At 41.2% G+C, this 23,524-nt stretch overlaps 1 protein-coding gene across 3 annotated transcripts in view; it reads left to right on the top strand.

Annotated features, from left to right (window-relative positions):
- Positions 1–3,642: 3,642 nt before the first annotated feature.
- PRELID2 (PRELI domain containing 2) overlaps positions 3,643–23,524 on the top strand; it is an 85,623-nt gene continuing 65,741 nt past the window's right edge. The window contains exons 1-4 of one of the 3 annotated variants that reach the window (XM_007194169.2): positions 3,643–3,938; positions 17,182–17,239; positions 19,249–19,322; positions 20,856–21,016. In XM_007194169.2, coding sequence (XP_007194231.1) covers positions 3,864–3,938; positions 17,182–17,239; positions 19,249–19,322; positions 20,856–21,016 — 368 coding nt within the window. In that variant the 5' untranslated portion in view covers positions 3,643–3,863. Of the gene's footprint in view, positions 3,939–4,191; positions 4,263–8,922; positions 9,226–17,181; positions 17,240–19,248; positions 19,323–20,855; positions 21,017–23,524 lie in introns of those variants that run through there. The other 2 variants (XM_057541571.1, XM_057541570.1) reach the window with 2 other exon arrangements.

The following is a 23,524-nucleotide window of genomic DNA, read 5'->3' as shown; positions in this document are numbered from 1 at the left end:
AGATCAGTAAGAGAGAGACGGTCAGCATGAAGAGGGTGAGAACAGCACAGAGGTGAGAGGGCAAGGAGAGACGGTCAGGGCTGAAGCTCTCCATCCACTTAAACCTCACAATATTTATAAAGGGCCAATCATCCATTCATTCCATCCAAATGTATTGGATGTTCTTCTACTGGGCCTTGCCTTGAAGATACAAAGGTGAGTCTGGTATCTTAAAGGCCAAATAAGGTCATGAACTTGTGAGGTTGGCCAGCAAATTTCCAAACTCGAGTCCCTGACTGGTTAAGCCACTCAATTTCAAAGCAAAGGAAATTTGTTTCACAGCCCTTTTCTCTTCCCTGGGACACAGCAGGTAAGTTGTGCAAACTGGCTGTGATTCTGAGTCACAAGACTGCTTGGAGGTGGCCTCCCTTGTCAAGCCTGGCACCCCTTTTCACCTTCAGAGTGCTCTGATGTCCTTGGAATGGGCAGGTAGCGTTTGTTCTTACACAAGGCAGTTGGCCAGCCAGCCCAAGTAGAGCCAGCAGGTGCTGGGTCCTTTAATCTTTCAGGACACAACCTTGGCCTTTTGTGGCTGGTTAATCAGGAGTGGGTGAGCAGCTGTCCAAGGATACATTCTGGAAGAAGTCGGTGGCCCGGGTGGAGCGTGGGCACATTGTCCAGTCTGGTAGGAGCCTCTCTTTCACACCCAGTCTCCAGATGCTGTCTGGTTGCAGAGGCAGATTAGAGACACCATCAACTCCACAAGTAAATTATCTGTCCTTTGTAGGCCTGTGTAATTCCCCAGGGACATTGGTGTTTGTTTTTTTCCTGTAAGGATGGGTTGGTGATATAGTAGAGTTGCTTTATACATACATTCAACATGTAATGGCTTTGGTGCCTAACTCTCCACCCCACTTCTCATGCAGTATTTCAAGGTAATGCAGCTCATAGGTTTAGTAAGGTGGGGAGTAAGAGTTAACTAGTGGGTTTAGCAATTTAGTCCTTGGTGACCTTGACAGCAGTAAGTTCAGTGGAGTGCCAGGGGCCTGAACTGGCTGGAATGGGTTCAAGAGATTATAGGAAAAAAATGGAGCAGAGAGTTGAAATAGAGCTGGAAGAAGATATGGGGTTAAGAGTAGATTTTTAAAAAAAATATATTAATTAATGAATTAATTAATTTTTTGGTTGTGTTGGGTCTTCGTTTCTGTGCGAGGGCTTTCTCTAGTTGCGGCAAGCGAGGGCCACTCTTCATCGCGCTGCGTGGGCCTCTCACTGTCGCGGCCTCTCTTCTTGCAGAGCACAGGCTCCAGACGTGCAAGCTCAGTAGTTGTGGCTCACAGGGTTAGTTGCTCCGCGGCATGTGGGATCTTCCCATACCAGGGCTCGAACCCGTGTCCCCTGCATTGGCAGGCGGATTCTCAACCACTGCGCCACCAGGGAAGCCCCTAGATTTTTTTTTTTTAAGATGGAAGAAATCACAGTGTACTTGTATGCTGGTTGTAATGATCCAATAGAGGCAAAACTGATGATGCAAAAAAGAGGGAGTAGATATGGCTTGAGATGTCCTTGAACCAGAAAGAGGACAAAGAACTTTTAGGGATGTGGTAGAGCTGTGTAGGGGAGGAAAAAGTTTTCCTTGACCCTCTTAGGGTCCCTGGCTGGATGTGAAAATTAAACTGACAAAGACAGATTAACAGGAGAAAAGCATACACATTTACTTACTGTAAGTTTTATAACTGACATGGGAGCCTTCATCAGGAAATGAAGACCTGAAGAAATGGTTAAACCTAAGTGTTTTAATTCTAGGTTTGATGAAGAGTGGGCAGTTGTGGAGAAATATGATAGGACAAAGGGTACGAGGTAAGTGTAGTAAACTGGGGGAAACTTGGCAAGGCCTGTTTGTTTGGATTCTTCCTGGTGACCCTTCATCCTGGAGATAAAGATGCTTCTTTCCTCTGGGTATAGAGGGGCACCTGTTAGAAGAAGGTCTTATGACCTGCTTCAGGGGAGAAGGGCGGGGGACAGCCAGCGAGATCTTCCTGCTTCTGCTGTTTTCTCAGACTCCTTCAGCTTAAAATATCCTATATGCTAAGGTGCACGTTTTGGGCTACTGTGTTCTGACCCTCATCAGCTGGTTGTTAAACACGACTGTAATTAAATATTAAATTATATAAATTTACTATTAAATAAACTATATTTTAAAAGGTAATAGATATTCAAAAAGCTTCCCTTCCTAACTTCATTCCTACCTTTACCATGGTCTGTGTTCTTGCAGTTATGTCTATCGTGAGTGGGTGGTGGAAATGACACCATGCTGGTCATTTCAAATTGGCCGTGGTGGGAGTATTTACACCACAAAAAATGCAGCCATTAGACATCAGGGCCTTGTTTCGGTTTGTTTTTTAAAGGAGAGCTGTTTGTTAAGCATCTGCAGCCCATGCCTGGATTTGGTGGACAAGTGGAGAGATTGGCCCTCAACTAAGTGGCAACAGTTTGTCTACAAGAACAGGGGAGAAGGCAGGCCATTTGGACAGGTGGGTAGATAGATGTGGTAGAGAGATGTTTCCTCTTTACTAAGGGAAAAAGGAAGCAAGGTAATCACCTGAGAATAAGGCTGGGGAGGGAGGTGTTGGAGGTTAGAAGAGAGAGGAGCCTGGGACAGTAAGTGAGTTAGAGAATTGCAGTGTTTTTGTCTAAGCACCATTAAAAAGGCCCCTTGAGTTTGGTGGTTATGAATCTAAACAGAGGCCTGGGTGTATAGTTTCCTCCAGGCCCTTTCAGTGGCTTGGGTGAGGCAGTGAGTAAGTGGAGAGCTGGATTTATCCAAGGCTAGGGTTTTGCCAGTCCAGTATGACTATGTGTAAGCGAGATTATAAAATTATAAATGTAAAAGCCACCACCTCAGAGACCTCCCTTATTTATCCGAGCTAAAATCATGCCACCTGTAACTTTGACCTATTATCCTGCTTCTTTTTCTATTTTGTTTATTGGGTGTTAAATCATCTGACAGCAGGGACTGTGCTTTCCTTACTGCGGAATCCAGTGCCTACCACAGTGCTTGGCGCATAGTAGGTGCTCAGGAAGTAACATGTTGGATAAGTTATTGGATTAATGGATTCACTTGCCTGCTCTTGTAAAATCTGTACAGTCGAGTGAAGAACACTCAAAATTCTTGTTGTATCCCTTGTTTCCTTGCTCCATGGTGTTTAACCTTCATGAGCGTAGGATTTCCTTACGGAGTCAGATGCAGATACGGGCAATTTTTAAGTACTTGAGACGCAACCTAAAGCCTCAGAGGCAGCTGCCCGGGTCGTGTGGGTAATGCAGTTGTTGGCCTTTGTCACACCGGACTCGGCAACACGAGGAGGGTTATATTACAATCCCTAAACTTGGAGGGAGGGTCGTTTATGTATTTATTATTACTTTTTTTTTAGCGCTGCCAGTAGCGGCTTAAGGCTCCAGGAGAGGTGATAACAAAAGCCCCAGTTCCAAGGTCCAAGCCGCTAAGGCGCTGTGCGGCGGCTCCCGGGCGGATACTTGGGTCCATAGGCGTGGTCGGGGGCGTGGCGTGGCTAGGGCGAGGCGTGACCGGCGCGGGGAGGGGCGGGGCCGGGGCCGGGCCGCTCCAGGCGCTTCCAGCCGACCCCGCCAGGGGCCCCGGCACCTCCCGCGCCCGCCGCCCGACGGGACGCTGGCGGAAGGGGGCGGGGGCATGACCGACTGTCTGGTTCTCCGAGTGGACAATAAAGTTTCGAAAGTTTGAAAAAGGAGGAGAAAAAAACCCCCCCACGCCCCTTCGGCTACCCTGGTGTGGACGCCTGCGGCCTGGCACACACAGAGCTCCAGCAGCAGTGTGCTCGCGGAGGCGTGGTCGGCGCGCCGGAATGGGGGTCACCGTGGACGTGCACGAGGTATTCAAGTACCCCTTCGAGCAGGTGGTCGCCAGCTTCCTCCGAAAGGTATTCGCCCCGCTCCGTCTCGGCCGGGGCTCGCATTCTCCCGCGCTGCCCCGGTGGCCCAGCGGTCTGCGCTCTGGGCAGCGGGCGCCCGCAGCTCCCCTATCCTCCACTCTGCACCCCTCTGCCCTCGGAGGTCCACACCCACGGTCGGTCTCCCCTTCCAACTGCGGGTTTCGCCTCTGGGATGTGCTGGCCGAGGGCGGGGGTGGATTTCCTTGAGAGCTCCCCCACCAGGATGAGGCAAAGGCTCCGTGCGCGGCATCACGTTCACACCCTGCCCCAGCTGGAGGGAGAGTCGCGGGGAACCCAAGTTCTGGAGCCCCGGTGAGCTTGCACAGGGCTTGTCGATCTCTCTAGTACATCATTGACTCCTTCAAAGCTAGTGGAGGCTGTTGAAGCCGTCATCTACCACCTCGCCACTTTCTCTTTTATTAACAGCTTGGGACTTTGGGCAGTCTCCGTGCCTTAGTTTTGTAATATGTAAAATGGGAAAAATAATGGTACCAACTCAGGAGTTGTGAGGATTCAAGTGAAATAATTCCCGTAAAGTGCTTATCACAGTGACTGATGCTTGCTAAGTTCTTTAAAATATATTGTTGTTGTTTGTGCTACTATAACTGTACACCCTAGCCTCAATATTCAGTGGCCCTCTTTATCTCAAGGGCTGCTCCTGGGACTGTGGCTCGCAATGGTAGAATGGGAAATTTCTTTCTAGTCTGGTTCTGCCTTTAGTTAGTTCACTTGATGACCTTGGTCAAGGGTCGTTTTCTCTCTAGGCTTCAGTTTCTGCATCTAAGATGTGTCCACGTAAAAAAATGCACAACCTGAAAGTTGAGAATTATGTTCTATTGGGCAGACTTGCTGAGGACTTAAGCCTGGACACAGCCTCTGAGATAGCTCCTTGGGGCTGGTCTGAGGAGGTAAGGGAGGAACCAGGATATATAGGAGTTCAAACAGAAAAAAGGATAGTTGACCATCCAAAGATTACTGCTAATTAAAGAAAACGGGACATCTCAAGTTAATGAAATTAGCTTTTTTCTGTGTATGGAACAATGCAAGAGTCTGGGCTCACTGAAATTCCTTTGATAAGTGTCTTAACTATCTAGGACCTGTATCCTGTTTTTCTCTGTCCTGAATCCCCTCAGGGTGCACCGCTGGGGATGGCTGCAGAGGCTGAAGGACCTATGGCCACAACATCGTTTGTTTACTGAAATGGCAGGTGACATTCTTTGTCCACAGATGAGTGTTGTATCAGATCTTCTTTCAGCTTTCACAATCTTGAGGAAGATTTGCAAGAATTGTAATTTGCCTTGGACAGCTGCCACTGGCAGTGCTCCCGGTGTGCCACCTGGAAGCCTGGAGATGGATTTTTTTAAGTGATAAGACCTGACCTCCATTAGAGGATGCAGTTGGGGGCCCAGGTCACAAAGGAGTGAGTAGGACCCTGGTTAACATGATGGTACCATGGAGGCCTTTTTTGGGGGAGGAATGTCAGCGGGTTAATATTGTTAGTTATCTCCTGTATGTAGTACCTGGTACCTACTAGGTGCTCAGTACAAATCTGATGAATGATGAATGAATAAATGAATGAATAAATGAATTACAGATGTGCTGTAGACTTTGCCTTAGGCCAGGCTTCTGGGCCCTAAAGAGAAAAAGCCAACACCCCATTTTTGTTTTAGGACTGGCACTTTGGAGTGTGGATTCTCCAGTGCCACTGCCCCTTTGGAAAGCCTTTCTGGGTTGTCCTCATCAAGAGGCAATCTCTGCCTTGTCAGAGCTGGAGGGACACTTTGGGCCTCAGTGACCGTCTTCTACAGTGTTGGGTAGTTACTACTGCATGTGTCTTTTCCCTCATTAGACTCCAAGCTTCCTCGGGGTAGGTCTCACTCCTGAAGAAGCACGTATCACAGTGCCAAGCTCTCATTTAGAGAGTACTTGGCATGTGTCAAGCTTCTGGGCTAAATGCTTTTCTTTCATTCAGTAGGTGTTTAGAGACACTTTGTGTGCCAGGCTCTGCGCTGGGTGTAGGGCACCACAGACAGACTCTCTTCTCGTGGAGCTGATGGTCTCTGGTGGGTGAGACTGACATTAATAAATGATTAACAAGTGAACACATAACTCCAGCTGATGATGTGTATTTACACAGGGAAAGTTCACAGCGTTGTGAAGTCCCGGAGGGTGGCATGAGGGAAGACTTCTTCGAGAAAGTGACATTTGTGAAGTGATGGCTGAAACATGAGACGAGTTTCCTAGGCCACTGGGGCGGGGGAGGAAGTGCTGTCATACGTTATCGTTTTTACTCCTCCCAGCAGCTTCAGGAAGTAGTTATGATTGACTTCCATTCCATGGTCTGGAGAAACTGAGGTTCAGATTGCAAGTTCCCACAGCTAGCAAGTGGGAGAGCCAGGATTTCAACACATCTGAATCCAAGCTCACACCCCCTAATCACCAGGCTGTGCTATCTTGCACATAATAGACACTCAGATAATCACTGAGGAAATACAGTGCTGTAGACTACTTTGTGTGCTCTTTATCCAATCTCAGTTTCCTTTTGCCTGCAGTCTTCTCTCAGGGTTTATTCATCTCCGACGGGTTGTGCCTGGTCTAAGGGTATAGCTTTGAAGGTGCGAGGGTGAGAAAATACATTGTTTTGGTTATCTGCTGTGTAACAGATCACCCTAGTGATTTAGTGGCCTAAACCAATGGTAAGCTTTTGATGGAAAGCTTTTAATTCTCACATTTCTACGGGTTGACTGGGCTCAGGTGGGCAGTTTTTAGGTGCCATGTGTTATAGCTGAGGTCGCTTCTCTAGCTGGGTTCAGTTAGGATCTGGAAGAGTTCTTGTACAATACCTAGCAAAGTGCCTGGCACATTGTACATAAAAACTGAGGAGGACATTTTGGAAGGTAAGGCTAGGGAAAGTGGAGGAGAACATTTGTAGAAAAGGTCTAGGGATGGGACAGTGTTATCTCTATGGACACTACACTTCCATTCTTTCTATTCACAAAGCAGTCCTTCAGAGATCCCTGGATGGGGCTATGTGACTGTCTCTAGGATGTCAATAAATTCAGTTGCTCTGAGAATTTTCACCTTACATTATTCATTCTTTTTTCTTGTCTCTCTCTCTTTTTTTTTTTTTTTTTTTGGCCGCATGGCATGCGGGATCTTAGTTCCCTGACCAGGGATCAAACCTGTGCCCCCTGCAGTAGAAGCGAGGAGTCTTAACCACTGGACCACCAGGGAGGTCCCCACCTTGCATTATTTAAAGCCATGAACTGGAAGTCAGTAGACCTGGATTCCAATCATTGTGCTTCCTTCATTAAAAGCAGTTTTGAGGTGGCCTTGGGAAACAGTTTTCACCAGCCTATACTGTGCCCTTGAGCAAATTAGAAAGAGGCATCATCTAGGTGGTCTACACCCATAAGCTCACAGTAAATGGGGCTAGTGGGAGGTGTATAGGGCTACTTATGCAAGTTAGAAAAAAGTGCTCCTTCTTCTAGGTGCCCAATGGCCTGCTTGACTGGAAAACCTTGTGCAGTGAGCAACATGCACAACCTTATGAGACAACCCTACTGTCTTAATTTCTTATCTGTGAAATGATATGCTATGTAACCCACCAATCTCCCAGGATTGTTGTGAGGATCAGATGTGTAACAGTCTGACAAGCATATGTTTCTTTTAAAGCATAAGGTAGTAAGAATGATCCTTTTGGCAAAATACACTTTTATTTTTCTTTTAGTCTTTTTGTATTTTTTTTTTTTTTATTCAAAGGAAAGCACTTGGCAGAAGGGACAATCATAGGATCTCTGGGAAGCATTTAATCTGATTTTGCACAATGGTATGTTTGAAAGTGCTACAGCGCTGAGGAAGTTCTATTTTAAATAGAGTCTACTGATCTCTGGCTTTTGGTATGTTAGGGCTTGCCTTCCAAGTTATAATATCCTGCTATTTTTAAAACCTGAGGAATGTTTGCTCTTCTTACACCTGCCTGTTGGATACCACAGGCAAAATATTAGCTACATGCTTTCAAAGCTAAGTGGCACCTTGAAAACAAACACCACAATACTCTTTGTTCGTGGAGTGCAATGTTTCTCAATGAACTCTTCATGGAGGAGTGCTGTGAGAACCAAAATGGTTTATTCATCAGATGCTAAACTGTACTTTCCATGAACTACAGTGTCAGTGGTCTTGACAGTGTGTTTTGGTTTCTTTCTTTGAATGACTCTTAGCTTTCTAGTTCTCATCATTTATAGCTGTTTCCTTCCTTTTACTTAAAACCATCTACAAAGAGAACACACTGTTGAATAGATGGATATAGCAGCTGATAGGCTTACTCATCTCTGGAAGCTAACATGGGTCTGTTTAATGGGCTTGCCTTGCATGAGCTGGATTCCTAGATTTTCTAAAAATTTCTTCCTAAAAGACTTTCTAAATTTTGTCTACCTGAAATTTAAAGTCATAAAAAAGGCCATTATGTGGCCTGGATTTTTCTTGTTTATTCTTAAATGAGGCCAGAGAAGCGACAGTTTTTCTTACCGTAGAGTTGTTCAGGTTGATTTTCTTGTTATGCTGTAGGTAAAAGAGTCACTGTGAATAGAGTGTAAGCTTCATGGGTGGAGATTTTATCATCTGTTCCTGATGTATCTCAAGTATCCAAAGAGATCCTGGACATAGTAGGTACTCAACAAATCCTTATTGAATGAATGAGTGAAATACTCTCTTCAGGATTTAGCCCTGTGTAATTTCAGACCGAAGCCGGTGTGGGATTCAGTAACATGTCCTTACTTTGGGTACTGTAATCAAACGGACAGATTAAAATAATTTCTTTGCTTCAACACAGTGGCCTCAGATTTTATTTATTCTAGCCAGGAGCTTGATGTTGTGAACAAAATGGTTTGAATGTTTACCCTTAAACTCAAAAAGGGGATTTATGAATGGCTATTTCCATTTAGAGTAGAAAGTTGATTGGGTAATTAATAATGTTTCCATTTCTGATCCTCTTTTTTCTCCCTTGCATATCTGACACATGTGTGGAACATCTCTCCCTACAGAGCTCCTGAAATATTTGGAGTGGACCCATATTTCCAAAATAAGTGATTTGAAAATGATAGGCCTGGGTTAGCATAATGGTTATTTATCTTTTTGTTCACACTATAATAGTCTTTCTTCACTTTTATCTTCCTATCCTCAATTCTACTAGAAAATTAGGCACGACGGGAAGAAGGTGCAGACAGGAAGAGCGTGGGCTCTGGCATCAGCCAGGTGTCGGGGTGCTTCTAGCTGTGTGAGTTTGGGCAAGTCAGTTCATTTTTCTATGCCTCAGTTTCCTCATCTGCATAATATTAATAATAATAATATCTTCTGGAGTTGTTGGGGGAAAGTAAGTTGGATAATGCACACAGTTGCATACAATATACATAGTTTAATATCACCACACAGTAGGTGCTTTAGTACTTGTTTAAAACAAGTACTTTTAAAGTACTTGTTAAAAATCGTTATAGTAATACTAACAGAAGTAATTTATGACATGTAATCCATGAACTTGAAAATAAAAAGCTGAGAGAAGTAGTCTGCAGAATTTTTTTTTTATTTTTTTTATTTTTTTTTTGCAGAAATCTTTTTAACTAGAAGTAATTAAGGGGAGAGTAAGCATGAATAAAGGTACATATTTGAATTATGACTTATTTTTAAAATGTCATTTAAATAATATTAAAGCATACTTAGTAAGTTACCTAGTAGAGGTTGTGGCTTAATCAGTGCCTGAAAGATAGGAAAATTTTAATTATCAAAGTATAATAGTTAAACATTCATTATATGTCTCCTAATAGAAATCCACAATAGGTCTGTGTATCATTTGGCCCCTGGGAGATGAAAAGCTAAATAAAACATAGCCCTGGGGCTTCCCTGATGGCGCAGTGGTTGAGAGTCTGCCTGCCGGTGCGGGGGACACAGGTTCGAGCCCTGGTCTGGGAGGATCCCACATGCCGCGGAGCAACTGGGCCTGTGAGCCACAACTACTGAGCCTGTGCGTCTGGAGCCTGTGCTCCGCAACAAAAGAGGCCACGACAGTGAGAGGCCCGTGCACCGCGATGAAGAGTGACCCCCGCTCGCCACAACTGGAGAAGGCTCTCGCACAGAAAGGAAGACCCAACATAGCCAAAATAAAAATAAATAAATAAATAAATAAAACAAAAAAACATGTTTAAAAAAAAGACAAAAAAACATAGCCCTGACCTCAAGGAGCTCACTGTCAAAGGGGACAAAAGAAAATAAATTAATTTTTGTGATAAGTGCCTTCTCAGGGGCATATCACAGACATAAAGTATGGGGCAAGATTCACGTTTTAATTATAAATATATAAGAGCTTTTAGAGTACTTAAGAGTTTGTTGCCTTTTTTAAAAGTAAGTATTCTCTCTATTCTCTTCTCCAATGTGGCGCTTTCCCTAATGCTAGTGGGTAGGATGTGTCAAGGAGTCCTTGTCGTATCTTCTACAAATTCTGCAATGGTAAAGCATAAGCTTGTGAGGTTTTACTAGTCTAGGAAAATAAGAAATATCTTCTAGTAATTTTTGAATAATCATTTAAATATATCTGGATTGCAAATGGACACTAATAGTATACTTAATATGACACCACAGTAAGTTACAAGATAAAGACTGAAGTCTTGAAACTAAGTTTTGAAAAATATTGAGTCATTTTTTAGTAGCAAAGCAGTAAGGTGCCAGGTGTTACACTTCACATAAAATTATTTCCTTGAATTCCTATAACAACTCTTTGAGGTAGATTTTTTGTTTTGTTTTGTTTTTGTTTTTGCTTTTCTAATTTTACAGATGAAAAGACTGTGACTGACTGAGATAATTTGCCTGAGACTCCCATAGGTGGGCTTCAACTGAGGTCTCTTAGATTCTAAAACTCATTCTGTTTCCCAGACTGTCTTTATTTTACTTTCGTTTATTTCTTAACTTTTCATTTAGAAATAATTTGACTTACAAAATGTTGCAAAAACAGACAGAAAATTCGTGTCCTTAACTTCCTCAAACCACTATATAATTTTTAAAATCAGGGAATTAACACTGATACCATGTTAGCTGTCCTATAAACATTATTCAAATTTTGGCTCTTGTTTACTAATACGATTTTTTTTCAGTCTAGGATTCAATCCAGGATCCCACATTACATTTAATGTGTTGTTGTATCTTAGTCTCCTCTTCAGTTCTTTAGTGCTTTCTGGACCATGGTGCTTTCCAAGACTACTGATTAGTTATTTTGTAGACTTTGTAACTTTAAATGCATTGGGTTTGTGTATGCATTTTTTTTTAAAAAATAGATTTTTATTGGAATATAATTGTTTCACAATACTGTGTTAGTTTCTGTTGTACACCAAAGTGAATCAGCCATATGCATACATATGTCCCCATATGCCCTCCCTCTTGAGCCTCCCTCCCACCCTCCCTATCCCACCCCTCTAGGTCATCGCAAAGCACCAAGCTGATCTCCCTGTGCTATGCTGCTGCTTCCCACTAGCTAGCTATTTTACATTCAGTAGTGTATATATATGTCGATGCTACTCTCACTTTACCCCAGCTTCCCCCTCCCTGCCCCCGTGTCCTCAAGTCCATTCTCTATGTCTATGTCTTTATTCCTGCCCTGCAACTATGCTCATCAGTATCATTTTTTTTTAAGATTCCATATATATGTGTTAGAATACAGTATTTGTTTTTCTCTTTCTGACTTACTTCACTCTGTATGACAGACTCTAGGTCCATCCATCTCACTACAAATAACTCAATTTCCTTTCTTTTTATGGCTGAGTAATATTCCATTGTATATATGTGCCACATCTTCTTTATCCATTCATCTGTCGATGGACATTTAGGTTGGTTCCATGTCTTGGCTATTGTAAATAGTGCTGCATTTAATGTTTAGGGAAAAGGATTTTCCTTGGTGTCACAATTGTATGAATGATTCTTTTTAAAAAACTTCATTATGTCATTGCCAATTATTGGGACATTTTGGTATGAATGAGTGTGAAATGACGTTGGTTGGCCTTTGTTTAGAATCATAACTTGTCCCACCAGAAGGGCCTTTGAGGATCATCTGGTTGTCCACCACCCGGGCTTCACAGATGGCAGCATCACAGTCTGCACATCTTGCCTCCTTGTCCTTTGTTTCTTCTACTTCATCCTCCTATTGCGAAGGCCAATGAACAGCCATTCAAAATGTCTGTTGACTTAAATGTGTTTAGTCTTTGGTCTTTGACATTTTGACTAATCATTTGGTCTTGGTATAAAGTCAGCTTTGCTTTTCTTCTAAGATAGACAATAGTATGTAGCTCATAAAGGGAATTTGGCACAGCTCGCAGTGATTTCCTTGTGTAGTTAAATGCCATAGCTCTTTTCAGCAGCTCCATCCCTTTGCACGTACATGTTTGGCAACAGCCCGGTTAGCAGAGATTCCCTTAATGCTTATAAAACTGATATGTTAATATACCAGACTTACTTTAGGTCTCCTTGGCCTTCTTTGAAGGACTAATACAGATATATCAGCTTAACTGCTTCCTTGTGTTCTCTTGGATAATGCCAGTTGGAAGTTGGTAAACAATGGCTCCTTTGGAGGTCATTGATTTTTTTGGTGGGAGTATTATAAAAGGCAGGCATCGACTTCTGAGCTTTTTGGAAAGTTGTTTCTTTCTTTTTTTTTAAAAAAATTAATTATTTATTTATTTGGCTGCACCAGGTCTTAGTTGCGGCATGCATGTGGGATCTAGTTCCCTGACCAGGGATCGAACCCTGGCCCCCTGCATTGGGAGTTTGGAGTCTTAACCACTGGACCACCGAAGTCCTGGAAAGTTGATATGTTAATAACTCCTTACTCTCTTAAGAGTCGGCTTTATGAAAGCTTATTATATTTTCCCCCTGTAAATAAGAAATGTAAATATACCCTATCTTCTGAATGTTATTCCTGTAGTTAGATGGACTCTATTTCTTGACCTCTCACTCTTCATAGCTATGTATTTGTTTTAATGTATATTTTGTTTTTTACCCATTATTTTGAAATTTTTGGGCTCTTGCCTTTTAATATGTAAAACAAATGAAAGCAAGGTATATGACAGTGTAGGAGAGTCTACGTTTTACCCTTGTTAGACTGTTACATACATATAATATAAGCAGTGATATTTGCAACACATTTATATCTTGGGGAAAGGGAAGGGGTTAGTTTTTATGTTCTGTGAAGAATGTAAAAATTATAAGTACATTCAGAATGAACTCAAATATACCTTGAAAAATCCCTTGTGTCACCCAGAAAGTATGGCAAATGTGCAGAGTCCTGTGCAGTAATTATTAGACACTGCAGTTTGTGGTCCACTGAGTGAGGTCCAAGGATGGCAAGGGTTTTTGGTAGATATTTGGGTCATCAGTCCACTTTGCTTCCATGAAAGTCACTAGTGTGGAGCAGGGAGCGGAAGATCCCAGGGTTGCCCTGCTCGTGTGCAGGTCTTATGCCATTATGTTTTTAACATGGAGACTCCTTATCTTAACGCTTGTTAAGAGATTTACTCATTTTGAGGAGGACAAAATGAGATAATACATATGGTGACCTCTAATACAGCACTCTGCACGGGCAAAGTAGATGTGCAATTAAGTCTTCGATGGGCTTGATCCTGATCTAGCTTAACCCTTTCCACTGTCACACTGTGTTTGTACAGGTGTCCAGAAAAACCTGGTCACCTGCTTCCTGTCTTCCCAATTGGCATTCCTGGTGGTGATCCTCTCTGAGCAGCCTTCCCTCTCTCGACCCCTTATTAGCTGACTTCAGATACATTTTTGTGAATTAAATCCTGAATATTCAAGTTACCACAAGATGGTGTCAGAAAATTTTGAGTAATGCCAGGTAGGGGGCGCCTCAGCACAATAAATCTTTAATTTAAAAAAAGTTAAAATATATGCCGTTCATGTCATGGTATTTAGCTATTGTAAATAAACCTCTGATTTCTTTTTCCATTCTCATATGGAAGGAAACTTGAGGCTCATGTCTATTCAACTCCAAAAGTAGTTGCATAGGAAAATGCCTTGAATCTTGCAAATGAGTTTACTAGAGTGAATAGTTTAGGATTTCTTGTGTTTGGCTGAGACAACTTGCTTTTTACTTTGTAATTTGCAAGCATTGTCTAATGAGTGACCCTTAAGTATTTTACAATGGCTCCTCTTCATGATTTCCCAAGCCCCTTTTATCCCTTAGTCTGATTTATTTTCTCCTTATATATTTTATTTTTTGTTTTTCTGACTGACATGTAAACTCTCTTAAGAGGCTACAATTTTGTTTGTTTCATTACTCTATCCCTAGTGCCTGGAAGAGTGCCTAGGTAGTCAGAAAACTGTTAAGTGAAGAATAGTTTCACTATTATTTAAATCGATACCCTTCACCCTAATAAGCAGATATTAAAGTTATATAAAAGCGTGAGTAAAGCATTTGAGTTTATAATCTTTAGGAATTTCACTGATAACTTTGTGAAGTAATCAGAACTTGGGAAATTTTTATCATTAGCCTTCTCTGGTGATTATGTTTCCAACCTCTTTCATAATTTAGTTCAGTCATCTTCGTATAACTTACAGTGTATTTATAATATTCAGTCAGTCAGGATGTATTGATGAATATAATAAAATGAGTAAACTAGAACTGTAGTAGAGGCAATATTCTCATACTCTCGTTTTACCTTAGTATAAAAGTTCTGATTTCTATACACACACACACACACAATAAAAATTAAGGGCATCTGTGTGAGTCTCAGATATCACCCTCACTTCAAGGATGTTGTGTAAGTGAAGCCCCCTTGCTGAGGGACAGAATAGCTAAACCTGACCCCCTGTGATGGACATTATCTTCACAAAAATACTGAAGGTTAAACTTCAGGAAAACAAGCATTGTAATTTTGAGCATTTTTTTCTGCAGCAAACATGAACGAATGAATAAATAAATATTTAAACAGCCATGTTGGGAAATTCCTTGGCAGTCCAGTGGTTAGGACTTGGTGCTTTCACTGCCGGGGCCTGGGTTTGATCCCTGGTTGGGGAACTAAGATCCTAAAAGCCGAGCGTGTGGCCACAAACAAACAAACAAACAGGCAAGTTGTTGATTTGTTATCAAGATCGCAGTTTCCCGGATGAGAGTGTGACTGGCAGAGTTTACGGCGTGGGGTGTCACGTGATGTTGAGGGTGCCAAGGACTGAGCCCACTGCTTGCTTCATAGATTGGTTCCCCTGGTCCTCGAAGGGACTAAGGTTTAGTTTCCACCTTGATCCCGGAGGTCAGCAAGGTTTATCTTCCAGATTGTTCATTCATTCGGCAAATATTCTTTGAGTGCCCGCTACGTGCCAGACACCGTGCTGGCTGGTGGAGATACAAAATTCCTGCCCTTGCAGAGTCTGTGTTCTTATCCCAGGTCTTCTGGGGCCACAGATATCTTTAACAATGTGTGAAAGTGATGGATCCTTTTCCCTGAAAAATCAGTCACTCAGTCAACCTCTTATACAAACTGATGCATGCAGACACAGAGCTGCTGTGGGGTGGGGAAGAGCCCTGCTCACTGAGTTTTGTATACCATTTCCCTGGGTTCAGAAGGCTTAAAGCTCAAGCTTACCAAGAGGAGGGGCCTGTCCCCTGCCGCCCACCCCCCCCCCCCCCCAGCCTGTTCGCTGCTTTCATCTCCCCCTCAGCACCTTATGGTGTTTTGGATAAGACTTCCCTGTAATTTTTCTTTCATATTAGATTGCATGATGAAGCAGTAAACCTCTGGGAATAGAGCCCGAAAGGCGCTCAGCAGGCCTGGTCAGCAGCCTGCTTGTCCTCTGGCTTTGAGGACTTCTACTGTCTGAGTCTCTTTTCGCATCTGAGCAGTGGAAAGGGTGGGGTTTGAGTGACTGAGGTGTCTGAGGGTAGGTTAGATGGGCAGACCTTGAAGGCAAAAGAAAGTATCTGTGGCTAAATTACAGTCTTGATGCTCATTAGCTGGGTGATTTTGAGCAAATGACTTAGTTTATCCAAGCTTAATTTCTCACAAGTGAAAGGGAAAAAAAAACCCCCAGAATGTAACTCATGGAATAGTTTTGAGAATTAAACTGAAATAATATATTAAACTGCCTAGGACAAAAATGGTAGCCGTTATCAGCTTTTTCTTTTTCATAAATTTATTTTTGGCTGTGTTGGGTCTTCATTGCTGCGCGCGGGCTTTCTAGTTGTGTCGAGCAGGGGCTACTCTTCGTTATGGTGCACGCATGGGCTTCTCATTGCGGTGGCTTCTCTCGTTGCGGAGCACGGGCTCTAGGCACGCGGGCTCAGTAGTTGTGGCGCCCGGGCTTAGTTGCTCCGCGGCATGTGGGATCTTCCCGGACCAGGGCTCAAACCCATGTCCCCTGCATTGGCAGGCGGATTCTTAACCACTGCGCCACCAGGGAAACCCTATCAGCTTTTTATTAACATGAAATTGTGTTTCAGGGGAATTGAATCAATAAATAAACTTTTTTTTTTTGCATTTTTTTCCTTATTGAAATATAGTTGATTTACAGTGCTGTGCCAGTTTCTTCTGTACAGCAAAGTGACTCAGCCATACACTTATATACATAAATAAACTATCGAGCACCCGGCATAGACTCCTTCTGTGATTATACTCCTGTGATGCTGAGCCAGCCACCAGGCAATAGTAAAGGGCAATAGTGAAGGAATTCACTATGTATTGATACTAGGCCTGATTTAATTTTGTGGCTCTACCACTAACCAGCTGGGTGACCCTAAGCTTTCTGATTTTATTTAGTTTCCATTTAGTTTCTGAAAGATGGGATAATGATATCCCATGACCCAGTCACAACAGAGAGGCTGATTTTAAAAAAGATCATGCAAGTAAAGCATTCAACACAGTGCCTCGTACAAAGAACACGCTTGATTTATGTAAGGCTGGTTCAACATTAATAGTATTATTTATTAATTAGCTTACCCTAACCTCCCCCTCTCCATCCAGAGCTAGGTTGACTCCAAAGAAGGTTTCTCCTGGTTTCATACAGGTCCAGTTGATGACAGCATCTCACTTACCTATTCCGAACTAGTAAAATTAAGACTCTTGATTGAAAACTGGCCTTAGAGATTGCTTGGATAATATTTACTGTTTCTGCAAATAACTGGTTGCTATGAAGTAATTCACTTTGTAAAAAAAAGAATGGTAATTTTTCTTTATGTGTTTTCATTTAGTATCCAAACCCCATGGATAAAAATGTCATCTCTGTAAAAATTGTGGAGGAAAAAAAAGGTAAGTGCTAGTGATCTTTGTAAAGATATGTGTCTTTGTGTGTGTGTGTGGCCTGTTATATTTTAAACAGGTATATTAACAGGTATAGTTCTGTATTTGAGGCGACTGATAGAAAAGAGCACCCGGCATTTCCCACAGTAGAAGGCTTGCCTTATGCTCTTGTCACTTTCTCCATTAAGAATTGATGACAGCTGTGACAGTTTACATTTTTGAACACTTAATGTGTGCCAGGCACTCTTACTTTTATTAACTTAATCCTCAGAACAATGAGGTCACATGGCTATGCCTCTTGATATATTGATGTATCATTTTGTAGATGGCAAAATAGATATGACTAATAGCATGTATATGAGATGGGACTGTAAAATGATTGGATTATGGAATCAAAACTGCTTAACAATACGGTTCAGTATTGACTAGAGTAGGGCTTGACAAATTATGCTTGTGTTGCCTGTTGTAAATAAAGTTTTATTGGCACACAGCTATGCCCATTTGTTTATGTATTATCTGTGCCTACTTCCTTATCACAACAATAGAGTTGTGGTAACAGAGACTGTGTGGCCCACAAAACCTAAAATATTAATATTTACCATCTGGCGCTTTACAGATGTTTACTGATCCTTGGACTGGAGTGTAGGAGTCTTTCCTGTTCTCTGTCATTCACATACATCTCCTCTGGTAGAAGCGTTTTCACTGTCAGTGTTTGAACTCAAGAGCTGGCAATGACGGAAGCTATAATGATGCACATCATCAATGTGTAAACCTTTGGAGACACCCAGGCTCGGTCTACCATGCTCTTGAACCTTCTGAGAAAATGTATGAGATGTTCATTTCGTGACTCTGAGGCCTTCTCTCTGCTTGGTGAAGAGAGAACTGTCTTTGCGAGGGTATTTCCTGCACTTCCATAACTCTGTAAATATGACTAAAAGCCATTTTCTCAGGTACCTGCACTCGTAGGAGAAAGGTTTTATATGGCATTAGAAAAGTCTGATTTCAGGTCCTGATTTTGTTACTATCTATACATGACCTAACTTCTTGGAGGCTCTATTTCTTCATCTGTTAAATGGGAAAATAATAACAACCTGCCTTTAGGTTGTTGAGAAGATCAAATGATAGAACAATGTGCATATTCCTAAGTGGTTAATTATAATTTCTACCACTGACAGGGGCATCTTTGCCTCTGGGAGTGGCTCATCCATTTTCACTACGTGTGCTGCAGACATTGGATGAGATGGCCAAAGGCATGCCAGTGGGCAGAGGAGATGAACCAATTTCTCACCCTACCAACAACTTCTGGGCACTCAGGGTGTTTGCACCAAGGTTCAGGGCTGTTATAGCCAGAGCTTTGAGAAACTGTAGGAACATGGCTGAGTCACAGTAATTCATAGAGCAAAAGACAACACTTCAGAGTTTATATTTTTCTCTGATTTGGTTTCCTTTTTTTCTCAACTCACATTTATTGTGTGTTTTTTTATGTCCCTAGTGCTATTCTGTAAACTTCGTTCCAAAACAGAATAGTTCCAGCCACAGGGGGTCTGCTCCCCTACGAGAGAAGAGTATGCCCAATAAAATTAATAATAGGTTTAAATTTGTAGCCAGAAACCTGTGCTTGAAAATATGTTTGGTGCAGAAGGGTGGCAGAATCAGATTCTCCATCGTTTTGTTAAAACATTCTCTTCATTGGAGCTGAGCAGGAGGCTCATTGGCCATGGCCATTGGAGCGTTGACATTGATAGTCCAGAGCAGTGAACGATTTACGATTCTTTTGTCCTTGAATTTAAAATGTGCAGTGTGAGTGGCTAGCTATTTTATCCTTATTCCTTGCTCACAGATATTTGGAGGGATTTGGTCCAGAAAAGTGGTCAGAGATGCTGGGTTTTGAGTTAAATATTTTCTTTGGGAATTCTACATATAGAAAATTGAGATTGACATTAAAAGTTTTATTGACATTAAAACAAGAATACATTTCCTTCAGTTTTTTTTTGAGTGTGAAAATTTTCTGTTTCTAGATGTGTCAACAGGGATCATCTATAGAAAGAGGATTGCAGTCTGTCAAAATGTGGTTCCAGAAATTTTAAGGAAGGTAAATTCATTTCAAAATTTAATCAGATTTGGTGTAACGCTGGGTGTTTTCCAAATAGTCATGGAAAGAGATAGCATTTTCTGATGTGAAGGAGTGTTGGAACTTCCCCAGTTCTCCTACCTCAGAGCCCTTCAAGGGAAGAAACCTGTCTCCTATCCAACCTCAGTTTTGACAGATGCTACCAGGGATAGTTTTTTTCCTGTCTGTTTTGTCTCTCTTGTGGAGGGCTCTTAGTGTACATAGAGATGGGCTACAATTATTTTAAAAGATACTTTGGACATTTTGCATGAAGTGGCCATCTTTTCTAATCTGTCCATGGTTAGATATGACTCTTAGGTAAGAATGATCAGAAGTGGGCAGGTGGTAAATATTAAGTGTAATCTTCAGTAAGGAAAAGCTTCAGTTTCCATTTTACTGTCAGTGAGAATGGTTTTGGGAGTATAGTGTTTTCAGCACCCTCTGTAAGTCTTTTTGTGTGTGTGTTTCTGTAAAGTAATGGTATTGATGATGAAATCTTCATGATAGCAAATTGTTTTCTCTCTTTGAAATCCTTGAGCACTCTGGTGATTGTTGGGAAAAGGTGAGTGAAATTTTTAATCACGTTGCTTTAACCGTAGAGGGATTATTGATAAGAGTCCTTTTAGAATCATTAGGAAGTAGAGGAGAGTGTCTTGCTGTGCACTTTAAAAATGTCTCAGTCTTTTCAACCTGGAAGTGATCCTGTGTGTGATATAAAACCCAGCGGGGCTCCTGCCGCTTAGCTTGCAAATTGCTTTGCTGTGCTGTGTGTAGAAAACATGGCAGCTTCCATCACTTTCTTATCATGGATTAAGACTCTGTTGCTTTCTTTAGTGGAAAGAAGGCTGATATGACAATGAAAATGAACTTTCTTTTATTTTCCAGATAATAACATGTTGCAGTATGTGCAGCAAATTATTGCTGGCTTTTTCCACAGAGTGTGTACCCTGCCTTTGCTCTGTATACATGCTTTGCATCTATTATTTAAAAAGGCATTCAACTTTGTCTGGTATCTCCATTCTTAAATAATTTAAGGACACCCTGACTTGTACAATTTTGCCTTTGTAGCTTTCCATGTTTCCTCCACCTAGGAAAGCATACATTTCTAGATATTGGGCAGAGTTTAAAATGAAGAACATATTTTATCTGATATTGTCCTGCATGTGAGCCCGTAAGTGGGCCCAATTAGAATCCGTCAATTTAAGAAAGCCATAACCAGCCCTAGAGGAGACACGAAGGAGGCTGATACTTTGCTTAGTATTTAGCAGTTAGGGAAATCAGGCCAGGGACTATACAGGCTGCATAAATCCTGGGCCATTTGCATGTCCTTACCAGCATTTAGTAAGGTCATAGTATGTTTGATTATCAAGGACTTACAGCCATTGGTGTACCATCATCCATATATCAGGATCACTTGTCCTCTTAATTCCCCAAGACTAAAAGCAACTCTGGACACAGTCCTTATGTAGCTTGTTCTTCCTAAATTCAGAAAGCCATCTTCCGTCTTTTGGACAGGTGAACATTTTAAAGGTACCTAATGTCCAGTTAGAAGAGGAATCATGGTTCAATCCGCAGGAAAGGAACATGGCTATAAGGAGTCACTGCCTTACGTGGACACAATATGCATCCATGAAGGAAGAGTCTGTCTTCCGGGAAAGTATGGAAAATCCAAATTGGTAAGATCACCTCTGTGTGTGTGTGTGTGTGTGTGTGTGTGCATGTAGGTTGGGTGCAGGGAAGCACAAATGAGCACTCATATTAAAAAGCTATGATTCCATACTTATAACCTCTGTTTACAACTCACATAAATTATATACTATTAATTTTTAATCACACAAGTAATAAATAGATTTCCCTTTGGGGGAAAAATGACAGCTCAACTCCTTTCTGGCTGTCCTATCCAATTTGGTGCCTTTTTGCCTTCTCCAGAGGCAGTGAGTGTTATCAGTGTATTGAGTATTCTTCCAGACCTTTAAGAGATACCTTTAGATACTCATAGAACCTATATAGTATGGTTTTGATTATCTTTTTTACATACATGTTTTCATTCTGTGTAAATCATTGTGCACTTATCTTTTTCATTTAGTAGAATGTTTCTAAACTTTATCCATTTGATGTCTATAAAATCTAGTTTATTCCTTTGAACTGCTGCATAGTGTTCAATCCTATCATTATACTACATTCTATTTAGCTTTTTTCTTTTTGGACAGATGTTCAGATGGTTTCTAGTTACTCTTAGATATAAGCAGTACTGTAATATTTGTGAAGCATACGATCCTTGTGTATTCTATATGTGAATGTTTCTCTAAAGGAGAATTGATTTTATTATTGAAATATAGTTGGCATACAGTATTATGTTAAAGGAGAATTTTTAATTGTCAGGTTTATTGAGTTATTATTTACATACAAAATTTATTCTTCTTAGGGTACAATTCAGTGAGTTTTGGCAAACACACACATATACAGTTGTGTAACCATTGCCACAATCAAGCTACAGAACGCTTCAGGTAGATTTTAAAGAGCTATATGCCAAGATAATTCCATGAGGAAAGAGTATTCTTTTCAACAAGTGGTGCTGGCACAACTGGATATCCACATTCAAAAGAACGAAAATGGACCTCTATCTCACACCAAATACAAAATTAACTCAAAATGGATCAAAGAACTAAATGAAAGAGTTAAGACTATAAAACTCTTAGGAAAAAGCATAGGTGTAAATCTATGTGATCTTGGATTAGTTGTTAGTTTCTTAGATATGACACCAAAAGCCCAAGCAACAAAAGAGAAAAATAGGTAAAATTGACTTCATCAAAATGAAAAACTTTTGTGCTTCAAAGGACACTATCAAGAAGGTGAAAAGACAGCCCAACAAATGGGAGAAAATATTTGCAAACTGTATATCTGATAAAGGTTTAGTATCCAGCATATATAAAGGACTGTTACAACTCAGTAATAAAAAGACAGCCCAATTAATAAATGGGCAAGGCATTTGAGTAGATATTTATCCAAAAAGGTATACAGATGACCAATAAGTACATGAAAAGATGCTCAACATCTTTAGGAAAATGCAAATTAAAACCACATTGAGATACCACTTCAAACCTGCTAGGATGGCTATAATAAAAAAGAGACACAGTAACAAGTGTTGGAAAGGATGTGGAGAAATTGGAACCCTTGCACACTGCTGGTGGGAATGTAAATGGTGCAGCTGCTGTGGAAAACGGTTTTCCAGTGCCTCAAATAGTTAAATGTAGAGTTACCACTTGACCCAGCCATTCTACGTTGTTTTGAAAAAATCCACAAAAATTTGCAGCAATGTTCATAGCCCCATTATTCGTAATAGGCAGAATGTGGAAACAAGCCAAATGTCCTTCATCTGATGACTATATAACCAAATGCGGTATATCCATACAATGGAATATTATTCAGCCATAAAAAGAAATGGAGTAATGATTCATGTTACAACGTGGATGAAGCTTGAACACACTGTTTTCAGCGAAAGAAGCCAGTTACAAAAGGCCACATATTGTTTGAGTCAGTTGATTTGAAATGTCCGTAACAGGCAGATCCATAGGGACAGAAAGTAGATTAGTGGTTGCCATGGGCAAGGAGGACAGGAGAAGAGGGAGTGAACTGATGATGGGTATGGAATTTCTCTTTGGGGTGATGAAGATATCCTGGAACTAGTGTTGATGGTTGCACACCTCTGAAAATACTAAAACCACTGAACTGTATACCTTAAAGGGGCGAATTTCATGGTATATGAATTATTCCTCGATAAAAGAAAGTTATGTGGCTGGTTCTCAGGACATGCATATTTTAAATTTATACAGATTCTCTCACCAATATATTAATAAGTTAATTTACACTCTCAGCAGCAGCACATGAAAGCTCATTTCCTACAATTTTGCCAGGACTTAATATTAACATACTTTTTAAATTTTTGCCAGTATAATGGGTGAGAAATGATTAATTCCTTTGAAATAGGTTTACAAACAAAAGCAAACTATAACAAGCACCACATGTTAATAGTGATTATTGCTGTGACCTATGATTTCAGAGGATAATTGACTGTATGTTTTTCTGTTCTATATGGTTTGAGATTTTTATTTACCTGTCATTTTAAGGGAAATAAAGCCCTCAAACCCAAATAACTAAAAATCAGAAATCTAAAATCCATCTGA

This window comes from Balaenoptera acutorostrata, chromosome 2 (genome assembly GCF_949987535.1).
Source record: "Balaenoptera acutorostrata chromosome 2, mBalAcu1.1, whole genome shotgun sequence".
Lineage (NCBI taxonomy): Eukaryota > Metazoa > Chordata > Mammalia > Artiodactyla > Balaenopteridae > Balaenoptera > Balaenoptera acutorostrata.
Note: the sequence above shows the minus strand (reverse complement) of the source record. Positions and strands in the feature narration are given on the sequence as shown.